This window comes from Balaenoptera physalus, assembly GCF_965194825.1.
Source record: "Balaenoptera physalus genome assembly, chromosome: 20".
Taxonomy (NCBI): domain Eukaryota; kingdom Metazoa; phylum Chordata; class Mammalia; order Artiodactyla; family Balaenopteridae; genus Balaenoptera; species Balaenoptera physalus.
In genome coordinates this window covers 1,276,465-1,289,110 of record NC_138901.1, presented here as the reverse complement: position 1 = coordinate 1,289,110, position 12,646 = coordinate 1,276,465, and the positions used below count along the sequence as shown (strand labels likewise).

At 42.2% G+C, this 12,646-nt stretch overlaps 1 protein-coding gene across 22 annotated transcripts in view; it reads right to left on the bottom strand.

Annotated features, from left to right (window-relative positions):
• Positions 1-12,646, bottom strand: part of CEP112 (centrosomal protein 112) — a 420,211-nt gene that overhangs the window by 76,543 nt on the left and 331,022 nt on the right. For 21 of the 22 annotated variants that reach the window (XM_082441876.1, XM_082441874.1, XM_082441872.1 and 18 more), the window contains one exon: positions 10,338-10,487. The exons of the other annotated variant lie outside the window; for it this stretch is intronic. In XM_082441876.1, coding sequence (XP_082298002.1) covers positions 10,338-10,487 — 150 coding nt within the window. The remainder of the gene's footprint in view (positions 1-10,337; positions 10,488-12,646) is intronic. 22 annotated transcript variants of the gene reach the window in all.

Below are 12,646 nucleotides of genomic sequence, written 5' to 3'. Positions count from 1 at the left end.
CCCAACGCTCCTGAAACCCCACAATGAGGTCTGTAATTTTATTCTTTGAGAAATGGATTCCTGTAAGCTTTTAGCACAGTGAGAATTGCCCAATCTTATGAAATGTTCTTTTTTCCCTCCCTCAAGCCCTTCGGGTAACACAGACCAGATTTCTAGATGTCCTACTGGCAGCCGACCTTTTCTCGTGAACTCTAGTCAGTGGCCAAGGGAGAGGAGCGTCCGTGCTTTAGAATCTCTTTTCTGGGCCTGCAAGCAAAAATTTGATGACATTTCTCCTTGATATGAAATCTCTGCTCGGACATCTGGCTTCACAGTGAGGAACTTTCAATACACCAGCTTCAAAGAAAGGGCTTAGCCGTGGTGGGGCATGATGCCAGAGGAATGTTCCCCGGTCTTTCCATACAACTATTTCTATCAGTTTCCCCCCCATGAACTTCTGTGAGTTCAGCGGAGAGCGCTCACTGCCGAGCAGATGACTTGGCTTTGGGGTACAGCCTGGTGGGACCTCCCCCTGGAGTGCTGGAGTACAGAAATTATGTGTAAACAAGGTGTAGGGTATTTTATTAGGATCTGCCTATTGGGCAAAACATGTTACTGTTAACCACAAATCTAGTTATTTTTGCATATCTGCTATAGCATCACAAAACATTTACAAGCTTGCTGCCATCAATTAAATGAGAATAAAGTGACATGATTAAGTTTAATAAAGTTTCCAGAGCCTTGATTTATGTGGTAACATCATTCAGTTACTCATCATTCAGTATATTTCTAGAACTTCCACTAAGCCATGAACTTCAATAAGTGTTTGCTCTCAAGAGGCTTAGAGTCTACTTGGTGATAAAGAGAAGGAATCAAGTACAGGTCACAGTCTCCTCTTTGCCCCCAAACCCTCTTCAAACCATGAATGGTTTTTGAAAGGCTGCGGTTAACTTGTGCAGCAACGAAACCCGACTGACGCCGTGAGGGTGTTCAGAGCCCCTATCTGTCCCGTTCGCGGGATTCATGTGCTTCACTCTGCGCACGAGTCTGGGTGCAGCGTGTCGTCCCAGACCCACCTGGAGATAAAGACGAGCAGTACACCACCTCCCTAGACCTGCAGATGCTGATTCGCAAAACACATTCTAGGTTTTGGATAAGGGGCTGGGGACCACCATTACAGTGCAGAGAAAACTTCACTAGAGGAAGGGGCAAGGCTGGCATGGGCTTCTCACTCAGACACCTCACAGAAAGATGACATTGAAACCTTAAGAGAAAGGACTCTACACGGAGCTCGTGTGATCACAGAGAGCGTGAAGGTTGAGGGCTGGCTGTTCATACAGTGGAGAGAAGGGCCACATCTAGACAAGTGGTTCTCAAAGTTATGGGTCTCTGGACCCCTTTACACTCTTAAAAAGTCAAGAACCCCGAAGAGGTTTTGTTTATGTGGGTTCTATCTACTGATATTCCCTATATTAGAAATTAAAATTAACTATTAAAACATTTATTAATTCATTTAAAAACACCAGTAATAAACCCATTATGTATGAACCTAAACATATATTTTAAAAATAAAAGTAACTCTTTTTCCAAAGCAAGAAAAAACTAGTGAGGAGTGTGGCTATGGTTTATACTTTTGCAAATCGCAACGCCTGGCTCAGCAGAAGGAGCTAGGTTCTCATCTCTGCTTCTGCATTCAGTCTCTTACGAGATGTTGCTTTGGCTGAAGTATAGGAAGACAATCTAGTCTCACACGGGTAAGCGGTTGAAAAGGGAGGGGTAGTTTAGTAACCTTTCAGATGACTGTGGGTATTCCTTGTGACTACATCAAAAATTGACAAGCGGTAGTTTCTTAAAAATGTTAGCTGCCATGCGGAATCTGAAACTCTATCAGTAAACTTTGTGTACTGTTAACATTAAAATCCACTGGTCCACTTTGTTTTTTGAATGGGTCTTTCACCTATGCGTGATTTTGTAACAACAGTGATTTGGAAAACACTGGTTCAGAGAGTTATAAAAATCTTCCAAATGTTGATACACTTCATTAATTCTTTCCTGTTTCTTCCCGTGCACATCATTAGTAATACCACTGATCTTGTCGGAAAAGTCTTCAAGTACTGGGAAGCTGTCAAGCTTGCAGTGATGGTATAAGTTTTCCAAGTTCCTAATTTTTGCTTGAAAGCTCAAATTTTATCATTAGCAACAATATAGGCAGTTGCTGTCCTTGAAGTGTCAGACTCACTTCCTTCATTTTCAAGAAAACCTCTGCCAGGTAGTCAGAACAGAATATGCGTAGTTTGCCTGTCAATCGTTCTTTCCAAGTGACTAGAGTTCAGCTCACACTCAAACAAATGCAGAGCTGCTTCTCCTCAAGAAAACCATCCTACTTCAGTATGCAGCAGGAGTGCTTTATGTGTACTGCCTATTAATGTTAGAAGATGTGTTCTCAGGGATTAAGATTTAATAAAATTAATACTCTTTATTTCAGTTTTTTTTAAAGCACAAGTATGTGGTGGTGAAGAAAACGACTACATACAGTAGTTTTTTCTTGCTTTGGAAAAAGAGTTACTTTTATTTTAAGAATATATGTTTAGGTCCATACAGTTCAGTGTCAATGCCATGTCTCATGATGAAACACCAGCAGTTTTATCCTCCACTGCGTTTATACCATCAGTGCAAATGCGAACACAGTGAAAAAGGCATCTGATGTCTTTGTCCTATTATGAAAGTAGTTTTGACCTTGCGGAGCCCCTGAAAAGATCTCAGGGGCCCACAGGGGTCAGGGGTCTGAGGACAACACCTTGAGAACCACTGGTTTAGGTGGTAAAGTGTTTCATATGCCATGCTACAAGGGTAGACTTCATCCCGTAGGCAATGGAAAGCCACCGATGGATTTTAAGAAGCAAACCACATACTCATATTTGTGTTTTCGAAAGGTCCCTTTATGGGACTTCCCTGGTGGTCCAGTGGGAAGGAATCCATCTTCCAACGCAGGGGACACGGGTTAGATCCCTGGTCAGGGAACTAAGATCCCACATGCCGTGGGGCAACTAAGCCCGTGTGCCACAACTACTGAGCTCGCGCGCCTCAACAAGAGAGCCTGCATGCTGCAAACTACAGAGCCCACGCGCCCTGGAGCCCACGCACCACAACTAGAGAGATGCTTGCATGCCACAACTAGAGAGACGCTTGCACGCCACAACTAGAGAGAAGCCCACGCACCACGACTAAGAGCCCGCGTGCCGCAACTAAGAGCCCACGTGCCACAGCTAAGACCTGATGCAGCAAAAAAAGAAAAAAAAAAGAAAAAAAAAGAAAGGTCACTTTATCAATAGTTTGAGGGACAGATTTGAGAGGGGCAAGCTATTGGCAGTGATTCTACAAAAAAGGGATTGTAACAGGCAAAGTCAAAGATGTGAAGGTCTAAGAAGGTAGGAGCTAGCGATTGGGGGATGGGGTGTGCATTTGGAAATATGCAGACGTTATTCTAGGAACTGACCTTGGGGAGGGAAGGGAGGCAAAGAATTCATTCAAGGGGGCTTCCAGAATCTGACTTGAGTGACTGAGTGGATGATGGTGGTACTTTAATTCTTATAATCAGTACAAGAAGAACAGGTTGGGGTGAGAGAAGAGTGGAAGGAAGATAGAGTCAGTTTATGGTGTATCTACTTTGAACAGCCTGAGGGTCATCCAAGTGAAACTGTGCAACAATACTTAAAAATGTGGATTGACCACCTGCCAATGCAGGGGACACAGGTTCCCTGGTCTGGGAAGATCCCACATGCCGCGGAGCAACTAAGCCCACGTGCTACAACTACTGAGCCTGTGCTCTAGAGCCCGTGAGCCACAACTACTGAGCCCACGTGCCACAACTACTGAAGCCTGTGTGCCTAGAGCCCGTGCTCTGCAACAAGAGAAGCCACTGCAATGAGAAACCCGGGCACCACAATGAAGAGTAGCCCCCGCTCACTGCAACTAGAGAAAGCCCGCGTGCAGCAATGAAGACCCAATGCAGCCATAAATAAATAAATAAATAAATAAAAATAAAATAAAATTTCCATCCTGTTAAAAAAAAATGTGGATTGAGAGCTCAGAAAAAGTCTGGGTGGAGGTGGAGATTCAAAATTCATTTGCATGGAAGTTTGCATGAGGGGCTGGGATTGTCCAGGGACAGCAGATACAAAGAAAACAGAAGAGGCTTTGCTTAACACCAATATTTGAGTGTCAAAAAGAGGAAGAGGAGACGGGGGATGGGAGAAATGGTTTCAGGATGGTTGATGAACTGGGAAAGCAGTGCCATGGAGCTAAGGCAGTTTTTAGAGCCTGTTTATGTGGCAGATTAAGTCATTGTTCATAGATGCTCATGGTCCCAGACTAGAGAGAGTGTATGATTTCCCTGCCCCACTGATGTGGATGGAAATGAAGCTGAGGCTGCAGGGATGTTTTTCCTGCTCATTTTTTGCCCTCCTGTAACCCACCCTGAGGACACCCAGGCAGCTACTAGTCCAAGGAGACTGTACAGACGAGTAGCGTAGGCCTGAGCCCAATCTAAAGCCTGGAGTCAAAGCACACTAATGGTCCATAGATATGTTTTAAGAAAAACAAATATTTGTTATGACAAGTCACTGAACTTGGGGGATTGTTTGTTACACAGCATTGTGGCAAGTGCTGACTAACACAGGTTCCTCGTTAAATGTTACTAAGGAGTCAAACAGGCTTCTAAGATCACACAGGAGACTGAATTTCCCTCTCCCAACACCAAATGAAGTGAGTAAATACGAGTAAAAATGAGCAGAAAAGCACTAAGGCACTGAGATAGGGTAGTAAGGTGGACATAATAGGAAAAAACCCTCAAGGGCTTGTGGTGAAGGAAACAAACATGACTCTGGAGACACTACAGCGTTTCAGTGACTTGACTTCAGAATCTGCCCATGTCCCCAAATTGTTACTTTGTTAGGGTTAACAAAGCCCCAGGACTTCCCACTAATACCACCAACTTTGAAGACAAGGACACTGTGTGGGTAGCCTCAGCTTTCTCCTCTTCTGGCTGTGGGATGGGTGGGAAAACAGGTAGAAGTCAGGGCTGTCTACCTCTGAGGAAAGTGAAGGTGTCCAGCCTTCAGGAAGACACACCAAGTTGGGATAATTCAACCCCCAATGGATTCTATGATGCCCCCCCGCCCCCCATTAAGGTAGTGCAAACTCAGCAACTGAACAGTCAGCCCAACCAGACTGCAGGCACGCCTCTACTCCAGCTCGCCCTCTCCTTCCCTCGGGTTCCAGAAAATGCAGAGACACTACAAATGAGTGTTACTGATGCAGGGGAGATGAGCTGTGTTTCAGAAACATTTGATATGGGACGTTGAACGTTTAGAGGGGTGTTGGTTAACTGCTGAATGTATCCTGGTTAATCTATTAAACTTAACAGATAAAGAAAGACTGCTCCAGGAATCCCCCAGAAAATGCAAATCATTGACGTGGGGGAAAGCTCAAACCTTGCCCAGCCTTCTCCATAGCAATGTTAACTGCTAGATGAGCAACATATAAGTTCTCAGGGGAAAAAATGAAAACAAGTATATTGTGCCATCTAACATGTCATTCAAACATAAAGGTCATTGGCAGACATTCTTAAACATGGAAAAACTCAGGGAAGGTAGTACCGTGAATCTTGAAGGAACTACTTGACCATGAAATCCAGCCAATTAAGAACCACATCAAAGTAAAAACTTTGGGAATGGAAGTGCAAAAGGCTGAGGTATAAAAGGCCTAGTGGTAAGCACCATGCCCTTTAAAGATAGCATGGGTATTAAACTAAGGGTTATGGTTAAAGACAAATTGTGAATATCGTAAACCCAGACGCTGTAAAGATACAACACAAGCCCAGGCAGGAGGTGGTGAGGAGGGGTAATGGGAGCAACTGTGAGTATTCTAATCTACTCAGCTTTCAGCCCCAAATCAAATTCTGCCCAAAAGTTTAACAATTCCTCCTGTTTTAGTCTAGCTTTTTTCATCAGCTGAATTTAAGTAAAATTAACTTGAGATTTTTCTAAAACTAAAAAAATACCGAATCTAGAGTATTAACTCATTCTGTACGTCTCTCTGGCTTTCCTTCTCTTTTCTCCTTATATGTAGTCGGATATCTGAAATGATGTTCATCTTAATGCCAAGATGGCTATTTCTGGGTGATGAAACCCGTGGTGACTTTAAATATTTTTACCTTTCTGGCTCCCTGCATTTTGAATTATTTACGAGTATATCCCATTATCCATTTTTTTACAAAAATAGAGTAGATTTTCTTAAAAAATATGTCCTGATGTTAATGACCAATGTTGATTCTGGGTGGTAGGGATACAGACACAGGTTTTCCCTGTACTATTCTGTGCAGGTGATGGGCAAGGAGAGAAGGAGCTGGACGCTGAGCACAGACCACTGCTGGGATCTACGTGGCCCCCCAACCTCTTCCCCTCCCCCCTCTGAGAGGTGGCCACCATCTCCGCTCCCCCTGGTTCGGGGCTGGGACCTGGCTTGACCAATAGAATGTGGTGGAAGTGCCACCGTGAGTCCCCTACGGTAGCCGTAAGGGAAGCGCAGGTCTGCCTTCACCTACTTGAACCCCCCTCTTAGACAGCAGCTTCCACGTACAAGGTCTGACTGCCCAGAGAACGAGGCGACGTGGGGGGTCTGGACCCACCCTGGATGCCGCAGCCCCAGCCAAGCCTCCTGGAGAATGTATGCTGACGAGGCCCCCAAGCCCCAATGCCACACATGGAGCAGAAGACCCACCCCGCCCGACCCCGCCCACATCTCTGGTCCAAAGGATCGTGGGCACGTAACACAGCTGTGGCTTTAAACTACCAAGTTTTGGGGTGGCTTGTTCTACAGTAGAGAGAGCTCTTTTTAGAAGCTTGAGTCTGAAGGTGAGGAGTGGAGTAAAGCAGTAAATAAGTGATGAAGATTTTTTGCTCTCGAGATGGGGTGTACGACAGCATGAAAGATCTGCTCGTGTGACTGCACTTCTGTTGCTCTACCTCCTTCTGCACGCCAGGAATTCCATTCTGCGAGGGGCCTCGCTTCTTAGCCTCAAGGCTCGTGCCTGCTGTGAGTCTCGGCTGCCTGACTGCCTTATGACCACTGGGTTCCTCTGGGCTAAGGCGCTTCCTTTTTTACCAAACACTTTTTATTGTCTCTTATTGTAAAATTGTTGTTATAACTTAAAGTATAGAGCTAAGATAAAAGAAGAAAATTACCACAAATTCCACCACTCAGAGATAACCACTAGTAAAATTTTGATATGTAATTCGTTTTTTTTTCTCTTTATATGCACTTTTTTTGGCCAAAGATGACCTCATATGTACCTACTGTTTTGTAAACTGCATTTTCATTGACAACTATCTTGCGAACATCTTCAAGATCCTTAAATATCCTTCTCCAACATCGCTTTCAATATTGCTTAGTTTTCAGCTGATGTGCTATGGTGGAAAAGGAAGTATAGCAAGGAGACCGAAAATGCCGGAGCTGTGGACGCCTTTCACATGACGGGAGATCAACGAACAGTTAAGAGATAAATGAGTGAGTGCGAGAATGAGCATCTTTCTGGCTAGCTAAAGCTCAGGGCGAGTCTTTAACTGCCACGTAGGGCAAATTCTGGAAATGGGTCAAAGCCTAGGCACGTCTCTCGGGCAATGTAATAATGGTAGGTATTGCCAAATTATTCTCCAGAACTGTTTTATCGTGTTACACTACCCCAGACTGGTGGCCCTTCAATTGGGTTTCAGCGGCCTCCTCGACACCTCCGTTTTCTCTGAGGACTGACTTTAATGAAAGGCCTCCTTACCCACGGGAACACTCTGAGGCCCTGGCCGAGCGAGCGCTGGGCCTTCTGTGCACTCTGTTCTCCACCCAGAAAGTGGGGTGAGGCACACTTCATAGTGAGCACGCACACTGTTCTTATAGTGAATATTTAAACACAGTAAGACGTAATACTACAAAGTATGAGGTCCATACGAGCTTACTTGAATGTACATGCAGGCAAATGTACATTTTGGTCTCAGAAAACCAAATACAAGCCTCGTGGTGACTCTGTCTCTCTCTGAGTATCTCTATCCCTCCATGTATCTGCGTGTACAAAACACTCAAACACAATTAGAATGTACAGATCAAACAACTGTTGCAAAAGTGCTGTCATCATTCAGGCAGACAGGGAATCAGAGTGATGACACCCTGACTTGGTTACACACTTGGTCACTGATTCACTTTCACAGACAATGTAGATGCAGGGGTCTGGTGTAATGGTTAATAGCTGAGGCTGTCAGGTCAGAAGACCGTGACTTGAACCTGGCTCTGACAGTTATCTGGCCATCTGATCTCTGGCTGGTTACTTCACCCCAGAGCCTCAGTTTTTCCATCTGTAAGATGGGGATGATAGAAACACTCTTCCTCGTAAAGATTACTCATAAAGCTTAAATGAGACAATGGAACGTGAGGTGAATGAAAATGTTTGGTAAAGAGCCTGGTACATACTACTTGTTGAAGAAATATCAGCTATTATTCCTACTATTTTTTGTGACATAGCCTAAAAAAAAAACGTGCAAGGCAACAAGTCCTAATACATTAACTATCCGATATAGGTTAGTAAAAGAAAAAGTCATTCACTTTATCCATAATCTACGTGAGTGAATCAAAACTCAACTATGTCTTATCTACATTGTGATTTTAATTATTTTCAGGTACCTATGTTTTGGTCACTATATGTCATGAATATAATATAAATATATATATGTACATATATATATACTGCCATCTTTTAACTTCAACTTCAGTCTTTATGATTTGACAGTCTGTTGGAAATTAGGGTCAGAATGTTTTTCCCTTTTAACAGGTGAATGGATTAAAACTGCAAAAAAATTAATTTAAAATAGGCAGTTATACTAATTACATTTCTCTCAAGATGTTTTAATCTTTAAGAAACAGTACTGGAAACTCTGTTGTTATGAAGTAAATGAGTGTTCCCCTTTGGCATATATTGGGATTCAATTACTTATTTAAAATGTGGAAATTACCTACCACTTGGTATTTGGGTATCAAGTGGAAAGGAAACTCACTTAAAATGAAATTTTTATATAGCAAAAGAATTTAAATAAAGTTGTCAGCTCAGTTCACGCAAAGCAAAACAGTTCTACAGATCAATGAGTACTTCCTCTGCATCTATAAATGAAGAGTTTCAAAGATTTGTTAAAATTACCAGAATACGAAAAAGAAACATCTGTTTTTGTCTCATCACACGTAGGGGGAGAAGACGCTCACAGATGGAAAAATACAGGGAAAATCTCATTAACAACAAAACAAGTCCTCACCTCTAAAGTGAGGAGGCTGGATATACTGGCCTCTAAGGTTCGGTCCATGTCTTAAGGTTTCTCTTCTATTCAGTGCTGTCCAGGCTTAAAGGGTATATACAACAAAGCAACTGACATTAACACTGACTTCTCCCTAAGTTACTCAGATTGCCTACAATAGGCTACAGAAAAGAAAGATGGAGGGATTAGGCAGAAAAAGGCAGTGACCCAAATGTCTCTTTTATTTTTCTTTGCTTTGTATGATTACATACTTCAAGCATTGTTATAACAAAGTAAAATCACTGAAAAATAATCTTTTACTGGGAATTCTTTAAAAAATGTTTTGTTCTCTTTTAAATCTTATTTATAAAGGTTTCCAGATGCTTATCCTCACAGATTAAACACAGCATGATGTAGACACTTACAAAAATATTCACTGCTATGAAGCCAAGAAGAAGCTACTTTGAGATCTAACTGCCTGTCACCTGAAGAATCAGGGTCCAGGGGATTTTCTGTTGCTATTAAAGGTGTGATCCTCTGAAGCCATTTGGAAACAACCTAGGTTCTCAGCAGCAACACAGTACGGTGTCAAAGCACATCAGATGGCTGGCATTCCAAACCTCAAACAGGTTCTTTCTCATTATGCGAATCCATAATGAAAGGATGTGGGCAGAGAATAGAATGTAAACTGGAAGCTGACTTCTGAATTTATTAGCCAGCAGTACTGGGCTAAGACAGTCATTCTAATTTCAAGAGACAGCTCCAAAGTGGTTCTCAAGAGAAAGGACAGGGTATTTTTCAAATATTTGTTCAATGTGAATGGACTGAGCTTGCCCAAAATGACTTTTTCCGCTGGCATGTGATCTTTTAGAGGGCAGGCAGCCTGAGTCACTGGCTACATCAAAGGTAGAGTCCAGTGAATGGGTTACTGCAGGCTGTGTGAGCAAGCCAGATACCTGCATCCATCCGTCCTCCTTTTAATTACATTAAAGCAGCTGGTACCACTGGTTACTGGGGTCTCCAGATTACCTTGATTGCTCGGTCATTATCTCTAATCAGCTGCTTCTTCTCATCTTCAAACTTCTGTACAACGTCCTGGAGCTGCCTTTCTGCAGCGAACCGCTGCTGGCTGCTCTCCTCTTTCAGAGAGGAGATGGTCGTCTGAAGCTCTGCTATGATCTAAAATGAAAACAGCATGCTGTAGCTTCAAATTCTTCAGTGAGAGGCCTCTATTTTATATGTATTTATGCTTCACGAAAGAATGGATTTGGCAAAACTCTAGTCCACAAACTAAATATTTTCAATTAATGTATCACACACACTAACGCATGAAATTCCACACAATAAAAGACTATAATAAAACTGTGAATGGTGAACAACTGCTGAACCAAATATACTTGGAAGCCGTTCCCACTATAACATTCCACAATGTTTACTCATCAGAGGAAAGAACATCTGTGATCTCAAAAATATGAAATGTGTCAGGATTTATTTTACTGAGAAACATACTTGTTAGAGTGAAAAAAAACTATTTTGCCTTTCATAATACTTTGAACTCTAATAACCAAAGAAAATCATGAACAGAGTTCATGGTTCATAGTTACCTAATACTACACAATGATTTTTGAGTGTTTACTAACGCTTGTGTACTGTGCTAAGCACTTCAGTTCCTGTGTCAGTTACTACTGTGTGACAAGCACCGCCATTGCCCATCTTTTATAAATGGAGAGACAGAGGCAGAGCAAGAGGTCAACCTGTGACGTTGCTGAAGATGCCATGCGACCAGGAGACAGGCAGGATTTGAACCCTGCAGACAGGTCGACTGCTGTACTAGTCGGTTCCTCTTAACTAGCTACTACTGTGTCTTCCCTTTAAACAAGGTTTTGGTATTGAAGAGAAGTTTATTATGATATAGTTCTAAATAGATTGCTTTCTTCCTAACTGATATATATCCATGAAAGTTTATTTTTGGTTCAAACGAGTCATTTCAGAGGCTCCTGTAGTATTCTCTACATTTGAGAATCGGGTCTCTCCATGACTGGGTTCCCTCCATGGTCTCAAAGCAAATCGGATGAGGGACCTTTTCTTTAATAGGTTTACTGAGAGCACTGCTCTTCCTTTGGTTTGGATGTACCCATTTCCTTTCAAATTCAATAGTGATGACCTTTCAAAAGCAGGAAATGGTTGTGTCTTCTAACAAAAGAAGCAACCTTCGTCCTGGGTTAGAACTTTATGCTGTTGGGTCTAGAGGAGAAGGGCTGGTTGGTGAGAAACACTGGACCAGTTAGTGCTATATGTTCCTTGAAGCTCAGTTTTTCAACTATTATTTGATGACAAAACTAGATTACAGTATCATAAGGCAGTAAATAGAAAGTGTCTGGAGTCTTCCAGATGCCAAGTGCTATAGAAACATTAGTTGTTACTACTGACATAAGTAGCATATTTACCCAAAAAAGGCACATTTAAGCTTTGAGAAGTGAGCAAACTCACTGTAACAAAGGTTAACACTTAGAATTTGTAAATAACCAAATATAAAACAAGTGTGAAATAAATGACAAAATATATGAATATTTTAAAATGCAAACTTGAACCTTCTGCAATGGGAAGAGGGATTCATTGACTAAGAATGAAGATGTTTTCATCTGTTTTCTGAATTTTGATTAAGTGTTTCCATTCTGGCTGCAATTCAGTTAATTCTCATAGCCCTTCTGTGAAACAGGGAAGGTTAAATTCTTAGAGTAAATGTCAAAAACTGAGGTGCAGAATAAGCAGCTCACTCACAGTCACAGAGCAAGAGGAGCCGGAGATTAGAAACCGCCAGATTTCCTTGGCCCAGCATGAGTCTTAAGAGTGATATTTTATAAGAACATGGGGCCAAATAGTAAAAATAACTATTTCAATGACTATTGCAGTGTTTCAAGTTGAGTAAACTGAAACGTGGTAGAAGTGTTGAGTTTAATTCTGTAATGTGTTCAGTGTGTGTGTGTGTGTGTGTGTGTGTGTGTGTGTGTGTGTGCACGTGTGCGCGCGCGCACGTGTGTGTTTAGTTCTGTCGCGCAATTTTATCACGTGTAGATTCGTATACCACCACCACGATTACACAGCACATTTTTATGGTACAAAGTAATTTCGTGCCTTTAAAAATTAGTAAGATTTAGATTCGCTTCTGACTGACCAAGACTGAAGGTAAAAAATATTTGGGGGCTCTTCAAATGACCACAAGGACATAAGACATGGATCTCTTCTTTTCAGAAGATTTATGACAGCATACATCAAAAATAAATACATGCAGGTTTTGGAAGGAATGATGGGTGAGGAGAACATGCTTGCTTTTGTGT